General features: G+C 41.5%; 1 protein-coding gene across 1 annotated transcript in view; it reads right to left on the bottom strand.

Annotated features, from left to right (window-relative positions):
- L (zinc finger protein Lobe) overlaps positions 1-18,465 on the bottom strand; it is a 28,181-nt gene extending 9,716 nt beyond the window's left edge. Inside the window, exons 1-4 of the mRNA XM_086831140.1 lie at positions 18,379-18,465; positions 17,885-17,951; positions 16,805-17,149; positions 8,332-8,472 (exon numbers count right to left, since the gene is read on the bottom strand). Coding sequence (XP_086687266.1) covers positions 8,332-8,472; positions 16,805-17,149; positions 17,885-17,951; positions 18,379-18,465 — 640 coding nt within the window. The remainder of the gene's footprint in view (positions 1-8,331; positions 8,473-16,804; positions 17,150-17,884; positions 17,952-18,378) is intronic.
- Positions 18,466-20,205: the final 1,740 nt, after the last annotated feature.

Genomic DNA, 20,205 nt, shown 5'->3' with positions numbered 1-20,205 from the left:
AAATTAATTATGCATGCAACGGCGGCAGTGGCAATGCCACTGACAGCGGTGGCAGCAGGCAACAACAGCAAAAATCTCAGGAAAATGCAGCATATAAAAGCTCGCTTTTTGTGGCTAGTGTCAACAGCAGTCGATGCACTTGGGGGAATTTTTGGGTAAATTCTTACAGAGATTATATTAAGACTTTTATTATCAAAATTATTTTGAACATATTAATTTCGTATGTGAAGAATAGGCTACATTTTCAGGGCTTACTTAAAGTTTAAGCCATATATATTTGAATTGAATTGTTTTTTAAACTCAAAATATAGAATGTTATATATATATATGTTGTATATTGTTATATATTAAATTGTTATACGTATTTAAAATGCTATTTTTGTTGAGTAATGTTATAGACTCGACATTTCTATAACGATTTTCATTAGAAAATATATTTAATTTTTTTTAATATGTGTTTTCTTTACTGATTAATAAATATAAATAATAAGACAAGCTGAAACCTTAGCACTTGGGAATATATTAGAATATAAAATGGTCCCTAAATGTGTCTCAACTATCTTTCCCCCTTACCTCCGAATTTCTCAAAGTGTAACTCCTGCCTTAACTCCTCAATTTCTACCTGTCTGTGTGCTGTTTTTATCCAACTCCACTGCCCGTTGCCGTAAAACTATTAAAGCAATTAAAAAATCACTTTTCACTATTTTAGCCTCAATCCAACGTGGGGCAGCTTCTGTTTTTTCCATCTCCTTTGTTTATCTGATTTTATATTTAATTATTCTTTTTGTTATTTCTGTGTTTTTCCTGTGCTCTCATTGGCTGAAGATTTCGCCGACCAATGGCAGCGCTGCTCTGCCCGCGCATGCGTGGCCAACAACAACAACAACGGAAAAGTTAGTACATGGAATACATGGAGAAAGAGATAGCTATTGACGGAGCTGTCGAAGCCGTTAGCTGCCGATTTGCTAATTGCCACGATTTCTTCTTGTTTTTGCTTTTGTTGCTGTTCGCGTTGCCGCCAGGTTCGTTGTTTAAGTCTTTGGTTTGAGGTTGAGCAATGTTTCGTGATTTATTCAGATATCTATCACAATTTTGGTCTACTTTAGGAAGTGATATTAGGTTTTATTTTGTAGGGAGGCTAGGTGTATACACAGGTTTCTGTTACGTTTCCTTAAGCCAGTATTTTTGTAATCTCAAAATACCTCAAATATCGTTAATATTTTGTTTTTTTTTTTTTAGTTTTAAAACAAAACCTAATGCGACAGAAACTTGATTCATCATCAGCAGCTAAAACTCCATAAGAAAAATGCTTTCCCAAATCATATTCTTTATTTATTGAGTTAATAAAATAACTTTTGTGATAGGAAATCCATTATAAGCTGGTGATAAACCTTGAATATCACAATATATGCAAACATTATATAACATTACTATTGTTTTAAACATCTTTCAGGGTTTCTTTCTTTGTATTTTAATAAGTCATCATAAAATAAAAGATATTTTTGTTTCAAGGGTTTAAAATTTAATAAAAATTAGCAACATTTGCAGTCACAGTTTAACTTTTCTGAAACCTCCTTCTTTAAGAAACTTCCACCTGCCAATTAAGCCAAAGTTCACCGCACGCGTAACCATTTCCTCAACCCTATCCCATTTAGAGTAATCATTTGAGAAGTTCAATTACAAATATCAATTCCATTAACCCAGAAAGTGAAACTCTTTAACCTTTTGACCCCGCTCAAAAGCAAAACTTACTCAAAAGTCAAAAGAGTCCTGGAAAAAAACCCACAAAATGAATTTATCAGTGACAATCCAAAGATCAAATTGCAATTAAAGTAAATTTTCAATTCTTACATTTTTAATGACAGAGCCACGAGGAAGAAAGTTTTTCCGCTCGACAAGAACAACAGCGAGAACAACAATTTCCCTAATTGTGTACAAGGAATCTGAATTTTCCATTTGAATTTCTAATTGCCCTTAGATGTTTTTCTGTTTCTACTTTTCCTGTTTTTGGCCCAACATTTACCCAGAGAAAAATCAACTTTCGGCTGAAAAATGGTAAAAGCTACACTGAGCCACTTTAGTCCTCCATCTCCGGTGTTAATTACAGTTGAGTGACAGTTTTGTGACAGGCCACGACAAGTGCTGGCCAAAAGGGGGAGGGAGGGATACGTTGGGTGGTTGGTGGGTGAAAGGGTGTCCTTGCCAATGGGCACAGGTAAGTTGTTCTGTGTGTCGCCCCGACCTTTTGCTGCTCGATCCTTTTTCCTGTGCATTTTTAATGCGCGGCGGCTAAAGCCAAAAGTCAGGCCAAACTTTTCACTGAGATTTGCACTTGGTCAGCAGCGATGCGAAAAGGACCAACACTCATGTGTCGTCCTGGATATGTGTGCTGACAGCTAAAGGGTTTCCAGCCAGCGACAGCGGCGGTGGCGGTGGCGGCGCCCTCATGCATAATAGATAAATTATAAAAATATACTTTACATATATGGGAGCTGGTTGAGAGAGGGCCTGTCATCGTGTCATCCATTGTCCTGCCAGCAGCCTAAGTGTCCTTTTGTTTCAGCGCATTTTAAATTAGCCATTCCCGGTAAGAGTCACTCAAATTGTCACTTTGATGTCCTGACAGCTGAGGTCTGGGCACCAGCTTCAGACCCAAAAAAAAGAGAATTAGACATAAGTCCAATTTTCATGGGCCTCCACAGAGATTTCCATCTTTCGGTGATCTCATTCCTGGACTAACTGCACAATTAATCAGACGCTTGAGAGGACACATTTAATTAGAGCCGTAATCATTTGGTGGTCAAGCGCAGGCAGAAAAAGGTTTAAAGGATACAGTTTGGTATAAAAACGTTGACATTATTTCAGGACGAAGAGGTTAATGATGTAGAAATAGGCCTGGAGATTGATAGATGAAGGTTATTGGAAGGTATTCCATATATAGAAGTATATAGATCTTTGGAAATATTTTTAGTTCAGAGATTTTCTTTAAGTTTAATTATGAAAATCTTAAATTAAAAGTTGTTAGCATTTGAGTTTCCTAAGAAAATCTTGTAAAGTAATTCCCAGAAATCCCCTAGCATCTCACCTCTTTTCACAACCCCTAAGACCTTTCCTTCTTCCCCTCATTCCTGGTGGCCACTTCAGCCTCTTCTGGACACATCTTTCAATCTGGAACCCTATGGCGTTGCTCTCCACCGCATTAGAGACAACTTTTAGACATATTTACCAAACAAACAATTATCCTCATAATCTGATTTCCATGATGCAACCTCTGCCTCAACACTGACAAGTCATCTTCGCTCAATGGACCATAATGATGATCCCTTTGAGTTGCATCACAGACAGATGAGGATCGGGGCTGCTTGGTTACTCAATGAAAAATGAGGCTCCTCAATGGATTTGTCTCAATTGCGATGGAGGCGCTGACACAAATCAATCAGACAGAGTCAAAGTCAGAGTCACAGTCAAGTTAACAGGTAGGTAGAAGTCTGGCTTGGATTCGTGGACTCAAAGATCTTGATCGCCTGTCATGGCTAATGATGGGCCTGGCGACGTGTCGAGGGCGTCCTGCGGTGGCTGAAATCCGCTTTTGAAAAGGGTTTCTTCGGGGTTTCTCAAATCGATTTCCACTCTGACCGTGGGCATAATTGACTTTCGCACCTGTTTTCTGAACCTCTGGAAACCCTTTCAACCGCAGAGAGTTTTGGTTGTGTGGGGCTATTGGGGAGGCAAAGTGCGGTGGCACGTGCTACCAGTTTTGTGGCTAAAGTCTGGATTGGGGGGCTGGCCAGAACAATGCCCCACACAGCTGCCGCCTGGCACTCCTAAACGGTCTTTGACCATTCAGCTTACGCGTGCCAGTTGCCATAAACTCGGAAGGTTAGAGTCCAGAAAATTGAAATGCATCGCTTTGAAGGGAAGTAAGTCCAGAAACCAGATTAACATGTCCGATTGCCACATCCGAGGTCTTTTGTACTTGCTCCGATTCCGGTCGCTGATATCTCCTCTCGTTCTTTCAACTTCAAGTCCACTCGGAAGACGGAAACTAGAACTTCATGGCGATTCAAGTGCCACGATAACTGTAAGTAGTGGTAGTATTTCCCTCAGGAGGAAGGGCGAAAAGGGGCTCTCACGGAATTGGGTTTACGACTGCTTTTTGTCTCGGCCCCTCAACCGGCGATAATAATCATAAAATTATTTTATTGCAAAAGGTAAAGTTCCAGCGTCACTTTTGGCATTTAACTAATAAGTGAGTTAGTAGGGGAAACTGTGGAAGTTATGAATAATGAATGGGACATCATCTCAAAGGAGTCGGATGTGAGGGAGTACAAGGATTCCTGGTCAAGGGTTTTATGACCTTGTTTCCCTCTTTGACTTTAACTTCGCTTAAAATATTCAATTCTATAAAGCTTAGATAATCATTTAACTGACAGATGATGGATCATAGTCACTCCTAATTGGATTCCCCATTGCCAGGACATCATTATCCTAACCCAACACCCCCGAGAAGCTGAAGCAACCCCCTTTGGACAGAGAAAACTCCAAGAGATTTATAAGCATGTTGTTACCTGCTTCGCCCATAACAATATGTCTAAATTAAATCCTTTAAGATCAAATAACCAAAAGGCAGGAAACCATTTCGCATGTGGAAACATTTCGGCGCGTATTTCATTTAAATTACCCCAAAAATGTATCCCCGAAAACCGAGACGAGCCGTCGTCGTCGCATATATTCAGATGGCAAACGGGGAACGGACGCTGAAAGGGTTCCCCCGGGAGTTTGGCACGCGGAATTGCGCCTTGGAGTCGCATAAGGACGAGGAGCAACCCGGAACTATGCACATGGGAGCCACCAAAAAAAGAAGAAAAAGAAGGAAGAAAGCGTGAAAAGAACCCAAGGAGCTATGTGGGTTGCCGGCGATACACGAACATTCCGTTGCTTTTATTTTTGCATCGTAAAAGCGAAATGAAAACGTCTTTCGCGGAAAGTTTGCTCCTCTTTTCCAGAGCGCCAGCCCAACACCTCGCGGGATGGCTCCAAAAAACTTGGCGAAAGGCGAGCGGCGGCGGCGTGAACCACCAAAGGCACATAAATCATCCGCCAGAACCAAGGAAAAGGTGGCAACTTGGGCGTGTCATAACTTTGCAGTCAGAAGCAGAGTCAGATCTAGAGCCCAGTTGGCCATGGCCCGTGGGATCAAAAACAATGAGGACGAGGATGAGATGAGGAGCTAGTGAAAAGTTGGCGAAAAAAATTGACAAGAGTCGCGGCCAGTGCGCCTATGGTGGCTACCTTTAGTATATCCCATTGCTGTGGGGAATGTCCTGCAACTGACACTGCAGTCCAAGCTGCAGGACGAACTTTTTTCGCCTTGTTTCCGCTTGTTTAGCTGCGGTGTCAGAGCAGTTTTACACCTGAGATTGCGATTACTTTGTCCAGACAGCCAGGCACAAGTTGGTTTAAAGTTTGTGATATCCCTTATACCCTAAGGTGAGTGGGGTGCCTTCAGGTTTCTGTTGAAGGGTTTGTGGTTTATGGGAAAGGATTTGGTGCTATGGACATCGCAGAGAACTAAATTGATTATGATTATAAAAGATTTTTAAGGGGTAAGTTTTAGCTTATGTTCTAAGGCAATTTAATATTATATTTTACTGAAATACTAAATATGTTTATATGTTCATTTATTGTGCTGTTACAATAAATAAATTATCAATAAAATATTTTTAAAACATAACAAACTGTTATATTTAATACTCTCCTTAATTCTTACTTATTATAAAAGTATTCAAATCTAATATACATAGTTGTATAGACATTAAATCTATAAAAAGGACAATTGAACTCTTTGAATGATCTACTTAAATGTATGATAAATCTGTTAAACGTACATAAAAGTTTCTCACAAAACCATTTACCAAATACTGCCATTGAAGAGTATTAGAAATGTGACCGCCCCTTTTCTTAACCAAAAGTCTCCACCCCCCTTTGAAGAGCCGCGAAATGCGGTGAAAACTTTCTAATGACTTGTCGCCGTAGGGTAAATGTTCGTGGGGTAAGAAAACTTTAGTTTGGGGACATTTTGCGGTTCTGGCTGTAATTAAAAGGCATTAGATTTGTACTTAGGATAGCCCGCTGACCCAGTTACTACGCCGCTGGATCTTCGCCATGATCCGTGGAGTTCTCTACGTGATGGATCCATGGATGACATCTTTAGGCCCTTTTTTCTGAGTTTTTGTCTGAGAGAAAGAGAGCCACACACAGAGTTCAGCGGGCGGCGGTTCATTAACCGACAATGTCAACCAGTTTTCCCCAAAGCACAGATTTCTATCTCCGTGTGCGGTGCGTAAAGCAATTTGCGCTGATGATGAGAAGACGACGACGGCGATGGCGATGGCTTCTTGGGAAAGCAACGGGTTCGAGTGAGTGCTGTGAGAATTGGCCACTTTAAGCAATCCCCAAGACGCGACCCGAACGAAACGGCCTGGCCCAAGCTCCAAAAACCTTTGACCAGAGCAATTATTTATGGTCTCGAGACACGAGAAGCCGGCAAGCAAAGCAGGAAGGAAGTAGAGTTAACTCCGTGTTTGTCTTGTAAGACAAATGTGTAATTAATTGCCATGCATCAAAAGGAAGCTCTAAAACTATTTGCATACGAGCATGCTAAATTGTCTTCTTCGCTGTCACTTCGTGGACGGCTACACGTGCAATTAATAAATCAAAAGGGACAGCAGCCTAAGTCCTTTCCTCTACCCCATCAAACGGAAGTCTCAGCCAAGACAAAGCAAATAAATGAAGTGACTGGAACCGAAACCAAACTTTTAGCCAACTTGAGATTGCCCTTTTGCTTTTTTCCTTCGAACCCAAAGAAGTGAGAGTTTCACTGCAACTAATTGCATTTCATTGCATACATTTGGGCTGCTCGGGAATAAGGATAAGGATCCTGGCAAAATCACATCGCACACACAACGTAAAACGTTTCAAAATTGTGCTCAAATGGCCAGAGAGATTTCCTTGGAGCTGTCCAAAATGGTTTGAGGTGGAAGAAGAAGGACTCAACCTCAAGTGCCTCAGGTCGTTATGGGGGAAAGAGGGAAATGGCAAGGATGCCAGGAAGGATGCGCTGGGCAAGTGTTGAGTGCTAACTATAAAGGCACTGGGAGAAAAGGCGTTTAAGAGTTTGGAATTCATTATGAAATTTTAGTTAAGTTTAAAGAAGTCGTTGTCTTTAGAAAAATACTAATAATGTTATTTACTTATTATATTTATATTAAAAATATCCAAATGGAATATCAAGGTATATTTTCAGTCATTTTCTTATATTTAAAATCAAGTATAGAGTCTAAAAAATATTTTTTTAAGTCTTAAACTCTCCAGATAGCTTAGATTTAGTTTGATTTTTAAACATTCTACCTAAAGTTCTGCCTAAAATGAAGTCCTAAGTTATGTCTACAATCCTAGTACCCTCCCTAGTTTTCTCTCAGTGTATTCAAAAGGAAAACCCAGACAACTCAGCGCAGTCGAGACCGAGTCGTGAGGGAGGCAAGTAGTCAAGTCAAGTGAAGTCTGAGTTGTGTGCATGAATGAATGAATGAATGAAAGGGGGCGGAATGAAATGGGCAGCCCACGGGCAGGGCAGGAAGTTGCCTTGCTGCCGGCAAGGACGTTGCTTGAGCCAAAAACAAAAAGGACACACACACAGAGGCAAGGAAGTTGTGAAAAAATAGCAGTCATGGCGGGCAGACGTCGCCACAAAACGAAACAAATAACACAGAAAAAGCATTCGAAATGGCACTAGAGAGGAATGTGGCCAAGGAAGATGGTGGCCAGGTTCTGTGGGTGTAGAAGGAGGTCATGTCGTGGCCGTAGCTCATGATGCTGCCTGGCATTTCTCTGTCTGTCTCGCCGCCAGTCGCTTCGACAGCTCGTAAATGGCAACGAGGATGTGTGAACGGGGTGAGTAGGGAGGAGAGGAGAGGAGAGAAGAAAAGAGGAGTCGGTTCGGGTCCTGGTCTTAGTCCTGCCATTGCTACTGGTCCCAACTTGACTCCGAATGCTGCCCGGACTTCTGCTTGGTGTTGATTGCTGTTTGGGGTTTTTAAAACGTAGTTAGGCTGCCCCGGCAGCCACAGGACCGCAGCATATGGAAACGACACCCGCGGCACAGGTGTAGAGCACCCTGGAGTGCCATCTCCGGCAGCCAGGATAACACCCCCAACGGCAATTCCAATGGTTATGGCACCAGCACGCATGCTGCCTGTATTTTCGAGGATGGGGACTAGAAAGGTGGCAGGTACATACATATATGTATCTGTGACAGGGGCGCTCACTCACCTGAATAGAAGCTGTCCAGGCTCTGCAGCTCCTCATCATCGTAGTCCTCGTCGTCTCCGCTGAGACTGAGCAGGTCCTCTTCCAGCTCTAGGTCCTCGGTCTCTGGATCCGCATCTGGGTCCGCCTCCTCATCGTCTCCGCCTGTAGAAGGAAAAAGAGGAAAAGCTTATTTTAGTCAGGATTGCTGCAAGCGTGGCAAATGTAGCTGGGACTTGACCTCGACGTCTTGGATGGAATGGCTTGGCCGGGGCAGGATGCCCTTTCTGGATCCCCAAGTGCAAGGAATTTTGATTATGCTAAGCCCCAGGGTGCCATAATTCCATACCCCAGCAAGTAAGCCCCCCGAGCTACTCCCTTTCCTTTCTCTCGCTTCCCCTACCACCAAAATCTCTAGCTTAAGAGTAGCAAAGAGCAGATTGTTGCAGTGCGCATGTCCTGCCAAAGAGCGTTAAAGAGAGATTATAGAGAGAGAAAGCCTTCAAAGAGAGTCCCTTGTTTTGATCTCTCACTGCGAGGGAACAGCTGTTGCCAGCACGTGCTGTGAATGTTCGGCAGCAGGGGGTTAATTGGGGCGCCACGGGGGGGGGTCTAAGTTTGTCTACAGAACTTGGCGTTACTCATACGCAACGTTTGACGTGCCTCTCGGTGGGTCGGTTGGGCGCCAAAATGTCTCACGTGAACGGTCTTGTCTGACTTGAGTTTTGGCAAGTAAACCAAGAAGCGGCTCCTCAGGGATATGCTAATGGGGTTGGGTTACCTGAAGGACAGTGGGAATAGAATCTTCCTTTGGTATATACATATGTACATGTGTGTGTGTTATGAAAAGGGTAAAGCAAGTGTCCAGGAATTAATTGGAAATGAATTTAAGGCGGTGTATTGGGGGGGAAAGATATTTGTGATTGCTAAGATAACTTGAGATAGGAATAGTATGGGTCCTTAGAGAGTTAAAAATCAGAAATTGTAAGAAATCGAAAAATACATATTATTATTGATTGTTGAAGACTTTTTGGAGTGTATCTAGGATAAGACTTAAGTCAGGAATAGTATTGTTACAAACTATAAAGAAAATGCTTATAGAAAACACCCAATAAAATATTTCTCATCAATAGTAGATCCTTAATCCTTTTCGAGTCCTCCCCCTGAAGAAGTTACATCCTTTTCGAACTCAGATTTACATTGAACCCCTTTATCTCACTCACTTTTCAGAGCATTTTCAACCATCGTAAAACCCCAAAAGATGAGAAAACCTTCGACATGAACTCATCAACTCATCAACTCAGCCATCAGGCTTTCACTCCGCTTTGCGCTTTTGCTACTTTCGCGTTTTTGGCTTTTACTAGTTTCTAATGACAAAATGAAATTTCGCGGCCAAATGCCATCCAGAAAAAAAGAGGAGAGAGAGAGAGAGAGAGTGGGTGGGTTGAGGTCCTGCAACATTCTAAGCGCTTGAGAATTTCCTTGATGGCTCGTCGTTTCGGCGACGTTTCGATGATGTGGTTCTGTGGCTGTGTGTCTGTGTGTGTGTGGATCTGCTTTTATGCCACTTTGCATGCCAGCACATAAAGCATACACAGAGTCTAGCTGTATCTGTGTGTGTGTGTGGCAGGATCTAAGCTAACAGTGAAGCTGGGCTGGACCGCCACACGTCCAATAATCCTTGTCCTGCAGCTGGGGAATACTTCATCAGCGGAAACAAAATTTTACGAATTTCTCTCTGCGACTGTGTGCGAGTCGGTTTTTGGGGATACTGCTAGTGCTAGTGTATATGTGTGTGTGTGTGTGTGTGTTGAGTGAGTTGCACGTGCTGGCTGGCTCCATCTGGTGGACGGACCCTGGACCCAACGACAGCACGGGACAAGTTTTTAACATGCCAAAAACGCATCTCGCGCCTGGATGATTCCTCTTCGGCAACCTATGCATCGTACACTGAGAGATATTTTGACTTAAAAGTCCAAATAGAATAAAGATTAAAATTCGGGAATATTTAAGTACCAAAAAAATATAGAAAACCACTATAGAAGGTTGTGATTTTAACACCTCAAGAACATGATTCTCTTGTCTCATTTTCCCCGTTAACATTTTTTCTCTCTCTGTATCGCCGTCTCTCTGATGATGCTTGATGATTATTCAACATTCGCTCTATGGGGAGTCATGTGCCACGCCCCCGCCTTTTCGCCTGCACATCGCTCATCTCACATCTCCGGTCGCTGTTCGCTCTGCTTTTCCGTATGCGACTTCGTATGACGCAAAATTGGCTTCCGTCGAATTGTTGCTTTGAGTTCTGCAAATTTTTCGACACTACCCCCCATTGGATGGAGAGAGGGGATAGGGGGGTAAAGCATGGCTGCAGGGAATCAGATGTCAGAGAGAAAGTACTGGCCACAAAGTAGTTTCAAATCAAGGATAATTCAAAGCCAAAAGGTGAAAAAGATAGCATAAGGTAAAGAAAAGGTTCAACATAGGAAAAGGATGAAGGATACACAAATAACTAAATAGTTTCAAGCGTTAAAATCCCAAATAATACATGTTTTTGACTTTGAAAAATGAAAGGAAGTCATATAAATTATTTGCTTAAATTCAAAATTCACCTAGAATTGCATTTAATTATGACAAAATTATAAAAGATAATGATAAATCTTAGAAAAAAATTCTCTCAGGAATTTCTTTTTTAAAACCTAAAAATGTCTTTTAAAGCAAAATAGTCTTGGAATATCTTTTGTCTGTATTATTAATATACTTCAAAAAGGATATTACTATCCAAAAAAAAAGGACAAACCGTCAGCACTGGATCATAGAGAGAGGCGACCGGAGGATGCATTCATCATCATCATCAGGCATCGACTGGTGCCGCCTGGCTAATTTTATGACTCTCTCGCATCTTTCGCGAATCATGTTAATGAACCAGCTATCCGTGTGAGTAGTTCGGTATATGAGTATGTGTGTGGGGTATCTCTCTAGATGTGTGTGTGTGTGTCGACCATAAATCGAACGAAATTTGCATATCCAACATAGCGCCATCTTGCGGCCATTTTTACGACTTTCGGGGCTTTGTGGTGCAGCTGCTGATTATTGTGAAGTTGTATCGTTCGGCCACACCCACTGCCGCCCACACACACACACCCCACACTACACCCACATGCACATGCACTGTGGTACTTTTGGGAACGCTGCAGGCCGCTGCAACTGCAACGCTGCACTCGCTCAGATTTCCCAGAGCGCTGCCGCCTACGAGGATAACTACAACAACACCAACACCAACAACTACAGCAGCGAAATGAGCGGACAAAGTCCAGAAGAGTCCTTTTTCAACAATAACAACAACAACAATATCAGCATAGGGACAGCGGCGTAGTTGGGCTTGTATTCACCCAGGGGAAAAGGGGGCATATAATTATGTTTATACCATATTATGATATGTAATATGGGTGGTATATCGAATCACAAAACGAAGCTCGTTGGTAATAATTAAAAATATATATAATTTCTTGCTAATCTTATCCTTATTAAAACTTTACTTAAAATTTAGAATTTTAAAATGCAAAAAACTTTGCGCCAAGGATTTTGATAAAGGATCTATAAATCTATAGGTATAGAAGGTAGACAAAAGTATTATGAATTTATTAAGATTAAATATTTAATGATCTCTAACTACTCTCAACTACGAAATTGTTGATTTTGGTAAACATAAAGAGAACATTAGGTGTATCTTTATATTTTAGCTATATTAAATCTACTTTGAAATTACATTTTTGATTATCAAATCGTATCTTTGTTATGTCTATTAAGAAATGTACCCCTTCAGAAATATTTCATTCCATTTTTGCAAAGTTTAGTCCAGTTTATAGACCCCACAAATTAATTTCTGACCCATGGTTAAGGCCCATAGCATTGTAAGACTTGTGGTTATCGTTATGATGAACCCCTTAGGCGGACTCTCGCCACCTCTGTCAACAGCAACAACAACAACAGCAAAAATAACAACAGCGCCAACAGACAAAGAATGGGACAAAGGGGAAAAGAGTACACAGGGAGTGGGTGATGGCTAGGGAGCAGGATGAGTAGGAGGAGGAGTTGGCGGAGGAGTCAGAGTCAGAGTCAGAAGGAGCTGGGAGTCCGACTCGGACTGCGACAATCCCGCGGGAATAAGACTGAAGCGGGCGCTCCGCTCCGCTGTGGGCTCCATGGCGAGGTGGGACCACCTACCGTGTGGTGGCTCTTAATTCGATTCGTTTGCTCCAACCACCACCACCACCACCTCCCGGACCACCAGTCCTATGGTCCTACAATCCACCTCCATCCCTTTCCCTATGCTATGCTCCTTTGCCTTGGCTTCGTTGCCATCGTCGTCGTCGCCGTGTCCTTGGGGAATTGTTGCGCAAATGCTTTTTGTGTGTTTCTGTTTGAAAATTATTGCAAAAAAGGCGAAATAATAAAGGCAGCCGTCGACGTGCATGTAATCGAACAGAACGAATGGTGGTGCGGTAAGGAGGGGGTGGAGGAGTACCTACGGGAAAGTGGGACTCGGATATGTCTCTGATGCAATTATGAAGTGATAAATGAATTATGTATGCACGGGGAATTGCCCCGAATTGGTCATGGTCATCGTCATCAATGTGTCGGTGTGGTTGCAATTTGTAAATTTATCGATCGACCGCAGTAATCGATAAAAAGAGTACAGTGCTCCCTAGAATGAGCTTCATAATCCAAAAAACCACGGCAACCAAATGAAGTTTTGTCATCAAATTTAAGAAACACACACACACCACAACTCGTTTGTATCCTGGCTCTACTCTTAGCGATTCTCCCTCGAGTCTGTCAAGATGTTTGCAAGTGCACTGAGAGGAAATGTGTGTAGGACATTATGAAAATAAATATAAAATATAAAAAATGACATTTTAACTATAAAACCCCTTGAATATAATTTAAATTCTTATGTATATTCTTAACGACAGAATATTTTATTATTACCTATTGTTGAAAAATTAATGCTGCCTACTTTTATGCTCAGACTTAAAAGGACCTACAAATGAAAGTAACATGAACTTGTTTACTGTTAATTTCCCACATATTTTCGCCTTGTGTCTTTTGTTTACTGTGCACCTGATAATTTTATAGCCACCTTTCATCTCCGTGTGTGTGTGTGTGTGTGTGGGAATAACGGTAAAAAAGGAGTGGGAGTAGTGAAAGAGTCAGAGCGACAGAGACGATAACTCACTTTTGTTTCATTTTTCAATACACAGTGGAATAATAATGGCAAAATGAGCAACTTCGCTGTGCAACAAGAAGATGTCTCCTGCCTTCTCTCTCTCTCTCTCTCTTGGTCTCAAGATGCTCCCCAATGAACATACCAATAAACACGCTAGCAAAAGTTAGAGCATACACACACACCAACACACACATGCTAGTTGGAGAGAGGAGAAAGTGCGAGGGGAACACCTTGACTCCTTCGGGAAGTCAAGCTGGAAAAGTCCTCACCCTCCCTTTTGTTGTCTACTGTACTCCGTCGTCGTCTCGCCTTGGTTATATGGCAATGTATAATTTTTATTCGCACCAAGGTTGCTCCCCAAGGAAATGTCGTCGTCGAGGCTCCTTCGGCGGTGTAGCCCCTTTTCAGCTCCCCTCCGAAAATATTGCAACATAAAACTTTACACAAATATAATCTATAAGCAGCAGAAAATTCATATTAGAATCGTGGGAGAGGCTGAGGTAGGAGGGAGTCTTATAGGGAGCACACACTTGTGTGACTTTGTTTGTTTTTAGCGGAAACACTGGTTTGGGTTAGCTGCAAAAACCATTTGTGGCTTAGGTAGAGATGATTAATTAACGTTTAAAACTGTCTTTTTGAATAAACCATTTGTTACCTAGAAAGGGGTTTGAGTTATACAGCTCAAAGTAGCATTATTAGGAAATTAAAGGGTGTAATATGAGGATTTAAAAGTAACTATAAAGGTTATTTTGTAGATATAAGCGAGTAAGAAGCAGTGAGTGAAGTGAAATTTTTTCCGGGTTATTCCTATATTTGATTATTTAAGGACATTATGTCGAAGGTAGAATTATAAATGCATGTTATGCTTTAAGATCTAACTTAAAACATGAAATAAATATTACTGAACTTTAATTTCTTTATTCCTATAATTTTAATAAATATATTTTTAAGTTTAAAAATATTTTTCATACTTTATTACGTACTCTTTGACACATATTCCTGTGATTTTAAATAAATTGAAATTCCATAAGCTAAATCCTTATTTAGTGCCAGTGTCCCACTGTTTTGGCTAAACCCTCAAGTTGGGCCAACACCGCAGTGCTGGTGATGCGCACAAAAGGGCCAATTCATTCTCGCCGGGTTTCTCTTCGTTCCCGGCAACGGCACGGAGCAGAAAGACAATTTTCGGATCCCCAAACTTATCACAGCCTCTCGATTTCCCCTTAGAACATTATACAACCCACAAGGGGGCCTCGCAGGACGAGCGGAGCTCCACGAGCAGCTCCAGCAGGAGCACCAGTAGTAGCAACAGCAGCAGCAGCAGAGTAAACGGACGCAGTGCAGCAGCGTGTACTTGTCATATAATATGCGCGTGCGAGCGAAAGGGATGGCAACTGCAGGCTCGCAGTGGTGATAAAGTTTGGTCCTCCGTAGTGCCGTTAGTCCCGAAGAGTTCGCAGTGAGGTTAAAGCCTCGCACACACACACACACACACATACACACTGGGTAGCAGTAACATTTGGAGAGGCTGGAGAGCTCCCAGGTAGCCGGCAACAATAATCCAGGGCACCCAGACCTTTCGAATGGCATTTGTGTGCCGGTTACAGTATCACTTCAATAGATTTAATTTAAAAACAAAATTGTATAAGATATTAATTTAATATTTTTTTAACATTCCATGGCCCCATATTTGACAAGTTTCATATTTCTTTTGGATCTAAAAAGTTTTATAACTCAAATAATAATATCTTCCAATATTTAGAAGAATAATTAGTAATGAATATTGAATATTTAAGAAGAAAGTAACGTGTTCTTGGTAAGGAACTTTTCTATAATTTTCTCATTTACAACAATAGTGACGCTGTCTAAAAGTAGGCTTTAAAATAATATTAATCCTGCTCTTCTTCTTTTAGATTTCCTTGTGCATACTTATTTTACCTATTGAAACCTCACAGCCTAAATTTTTGAACTTTAATTAATAGAAAAATATAATATAATAATAATTTTATTAATTATAAACCCCATTTGGTTCCCCCTTTAAGAAGCTGACCTGTACATAGAGGGTAGGAGAGGGTGGCGCCGGGCACCCGACTAGGTTCTAGTTGATGATGATGTTCTCCATGCCATCGTCTTGACTCGCGGGAATTCATCGCCCGGCCCCGTCCAGAGCACACACACACATACCGAAAAGAGCAACAAATAATGAACAGACACGTCGTCCCAGTGTGTGTGTGAGTGTGTGTGTGGGTTCTACCCATACAAAGGCATGTGTGTTTACGTTCCATTTAAAACATGAAGCTTGTTTTATTATTGTCAGACAGCAGGCAGCGGCCATAACGGCCAGGCAGCGCTTTGGTCATTGGAATCGATGGCTTTACACCCAAGTGCCATAATCCAATGACGCACAGGAATACCGAATACATGGCACACCACACACACACACACACCACTCGCACACAAATGTATTGAGGCATATTGAGATACGGGTGTGTGCGTGGATGGGGCCTCACGGAGACATCAAAGTTGATGTGACCAGGCAGCGGTGGCATCCAATGGGGAAAAGCCTCCCGATATACAGGGTTTTGCATTGAGTCCTTGTTCGATGTGTTGCCTACTTTTAAGCGGGGAAAGAAATCCTTTAAAAGGTATGGGATCAAATCCATGGAGTTATTAGAAAGTCTTTTGTCATTTAAATTACTTTTTAAGAACATTTCGGAGACCCTGTTTTCCTATATTTTAGAAACGTAAAAAATCTAAACTATTCATCCTACAAATGTATAGAAACAAAGAAATAAAATATAAAAAAATCACCCTGTATTTGAGAACTCTTATATGATGCATTAACCTTATCCAATTTACAAGAGCATTCCACACTTTTAAACCGTCACCGTTAAGACACCGAAATGAACCGAAAACCTGTGGCAAAAGGACTCACGTGTCCAGTGTCCAGAGGATGCGGATGTGCCCTAGATGGGTCAACTCTGGATACAAAACAACAACAACAAGGGGGTGGGTCGGGAGATGTAGCAAAAACCTTACATTTGCTATTTATGAGACTGTCGAGAGTTATTAGCCGGACATGTGAACGACCCGGGGGAAAAGGCCAAGACGACCACGACGTCGACGACGACGACGATGGACTTGAGGCAACTGGAGGCTCAAAGCCAGAGCATGCCAGTTAGTTTACATACAGATATAGTCCGTGTATAGTACAGATATATCTTTTGGCTAGAGGCAATAAAATATGCAAATTGAAGTCAAACTTACCAGAGGACTTGCAGTGTCCGTTGGCATTGGCAGCAGCAGCAGCAGCAGTGGCAGTGGTAGCAGCAGCATCAGCATCAGATGCAACTACCTCATCCCGTGGGTGTTGTAGTTCTTCTGCTTCTTCTTTTGCCACTGCAGCTGGGGCCACTGGCTCATCAGCTGTTGGCCAGCATTGTTGCTGTGATTCATTGGGCTGCTCCTCCTGCTCCTGGTTCAGCCCTGCGTCTCCCTCGGGCGTCTCCTCCTCGTCCTCGTCCTCATTATCCTCGACCTCCTCATCGCCACTGAGAAGCTCCTCCTTGGGCTCCAGCAGGCCAGTGTTTTCCTCATCCTCCTTTTCGCCAACTGGAAGGAAAATAAAATGCGTGTAATGAGATAAATATTAACAACATTTTCGTAGTTATTCATGTCAACTTGGGGAGTTTTCCAGCAATTATTGTGAGCAATAATATATTTGCAGCAGTTAATATTCAACGGTAAAGTTAAGATCCTATGTTTAATAAAATTTTCTTAGACGGTCAAGAAAATCTCCAATTAAAAAGAATAAGAATTATTATTAAAACCTGAATCTCAATAAATAAATTAAAACTAATCAATTGATAACACTTCGAACACACTCGCACAAATTGGTACATGTCGAAAATTGGCGCAGACATCGGGTGCTATATGGGCACCGGCTCATGCAGATTATGCCAAAGCACTCCCCGGGCGGCCATCGGGCCAAAAATTCTATTTACACGCTACGTGTTTTATTGTTCCCCCTTACCTTGGTCAATAGCTCAAAACTCTCTGACTCCTTGGATGGCTATTCCGGGCAAAGCCGCCACCTGATCGATGGCTTCTGCCCAGGGCCTTGTGGGTGTCGTTTTAACCTGCCCTACCCCCTCTCTTTCCTCTTTATCACAAAAAAAAATATAGACAGCAGAAGAATGAAACGGAGCGCTCTGCCTCAAAAGTAATTGCAAGGGTGCAACAACAACAACAACGAAGGCAGAAAGAACAAGAGAGAACCAGAAGTCCTTCTGGCAAATGGAAATGTGTAACATGTGTAATTGCGCAATTAAATTGAATTTTTCATACATTTCTCCAGCTGCCAGTGAGATGATGGCCAAGTGAGGGCAAGACGAATGTCCGATGGTTTGAGAGACTCAGAATACTACTACCTGGGACAGGGCCAGCCACAGGTGAGGATATCATTTACATGTTGTGACTTTACTTCTTATTTAACTTAATTTGTAAAGATATGTACAACAAAAATGTTTTCAACTTAACTATTGTAGATAAATATTACTAGTTATTTTAATATTATATATGAGACTGTAAACGAAATTTAATGAGTATTTCACATTCTTGAAAAGTAATGTCTAAAAGTATGCAATTAAATATTTAAGGATTCTTTAGTTCTTCATTGTAATAAATTTTAATAGATACCTCAATTATATTAATCCCTTGTATTGAATATATTAACATACTTATACCATTAAATAATATTACTTAAAGTAAATGTTAAGATCCTTGACTTAAAAACACAGTGAATGATTTCCGGTGGGCGAGCCTTATAATACATAAGTCACCTTCCGTTTCCGGCGAATTCTGAGAAAGAGACCGAGAACGATGCTGAATTTTTGGCGGAGCAGAGTCTGGAGGCAGCGCGTGACCATTTCGTATTGGTGACCGCGAGGAAGGTAAGGACTTAAAATATATGGCCAAAAGGACAAGCCGGAATCACACCGCAAGGAATCGCCATGGAAATGAACATTATGCATGGGTATGGTCACCATAATGGAAGGGGATTGGTGGAGGGGAGGCAGAAAAAGGGAACAGTGAAGGAACACATTTGGTTATTATTTCCATATAAAGGAGCTGAATGCTGTGGCCACTTGGAGGCGAGTTCCTGTTCGCTGGTGTTGGGTGCTGAATGGAAAGTGGGCGGGGACTTGTGTGGGTTTTGGGTATGGGTATGGGAATGGGATATGGTGGATATGGTAGCATGGGGATGAGGGCACTGTGTGCCGTTTGCGGCGGAAGTGCCGCGTATTTTAAAATAAATGCGCGTGGCGTGGCTGGAGCAGGGTGAGAACCAGTTATGGTCGTTAAAATTGTCGAAGCACCGCACCAACAACAACAACAACAGCAACATCAACAACAACAACAAAAACAACATCAACAGCACAAGCAGCAAGTCAAGTTCTTTTTGTGCAAGCCAAAAAGTATATTCGTACAGGGAGAAAAATAAATGAGGTAATTCTTACTTGGGAAATTATAAATTTTAGGAGAATTAAAATTTACAGAAATATTTAATATAATGAATCAAATATATTTGTATATCAAATTATATTTGAAGTGTCAGAGTATTTAACAAATAAATCAAAGCACATCTAATCATACATAATTCATCAAACAAATTTTGTAAACTTTAAATCTCTTTATAATGTTTCAAAATGATGCCATAAAACAAACGAATTTTAAATGCATGGGTTTGGTTTAACGATGTTCGATTTTAGTGGGGTTTTTAATATAATAATTAAATCTTGGCTGTCCATATTTTAAAAGAAAATTAAAAAATATTTTTTGTTTAAAAATATTATAAATCTACATATTTTTTTCTTCTTTCCTTGTTCTCTTTAATAAGATATAAAACTTAAAATTAAATATATTTCGTCTAGAAAATTTGACATTTAGAACTATATATTTTATAGTTGAAATTTATTTATTTAGGGATGTTTTTAAGGGCATAAAAAATACTATCACCACTTTTTATTGCTACCTTATTTCACTAAGTAAAATTTTCTCTCTCTGCATTTGTGTCTGAGCGCCGAGTTCGCTGAGTGTATGTGTGTGTAAGCGCCCATATGTATGCAAGCGATTTTCATTTTTGTTTAAAGCCCCCCAGAGTGCATTTCGCACTCGGTCGCTGGGTTGCCATCCCTCTCCCTCTCTCTCACTCTCCCTCGCTCCAAGAGAGTTGGAGGGTGTGTGGGGGGATATGGTGTGTGTGTGTGTGTGGAATAAGTGGTATGTCTGCTGTATACTGTGAGCGTGTGTGAGTGCTTCTTACTTGTTTTTCGGCAATGGCATGTTTTTAAGCGTTTTACTCAAACATACACACACACACTGAACCAGCAAAGCCAAAAAGGTGCACGCTCTCCCACACACACACACATGCACAGTTATTTGTAAACGTAATAATAAGCGTCGTCCCCTTTGACCCATCAATCCGTTGCCACTGCCATCGCCTCCCCTTTGCCATTTTCCCATTTCCCTCTTTTTCCCGCCAAATACCCCAACGCTTGCCACTTTTCCAGCTCCCAAACGGCTACTAAGCGTGTGTAGAGGGCACCAGCGAGCAGCTTGGGAGGATTCCAGGGGGGTGGCAGAGGGTGGCCATGGAGGGGCGGGGG

Source organism: Drosophila serrata, unplaced genomic scaffold (genome assembly GCF_035046125.1).
Source record: "Drosophila serrata isolate PLE 108 unplaced genomic scaffold, ASM3504612v1 contig_240, whole genome shotgun sequence".
NCBI lineage: Eukaryota > Metazoa > Arthropoda > Insecta > Diptera > Drosophilidae > Drosophila > Drosophila serrata.
Note: the sequence above shows the minus strand (reverse complement) of the source record. Positions and strands in the feature narration are given on the sequence as shown.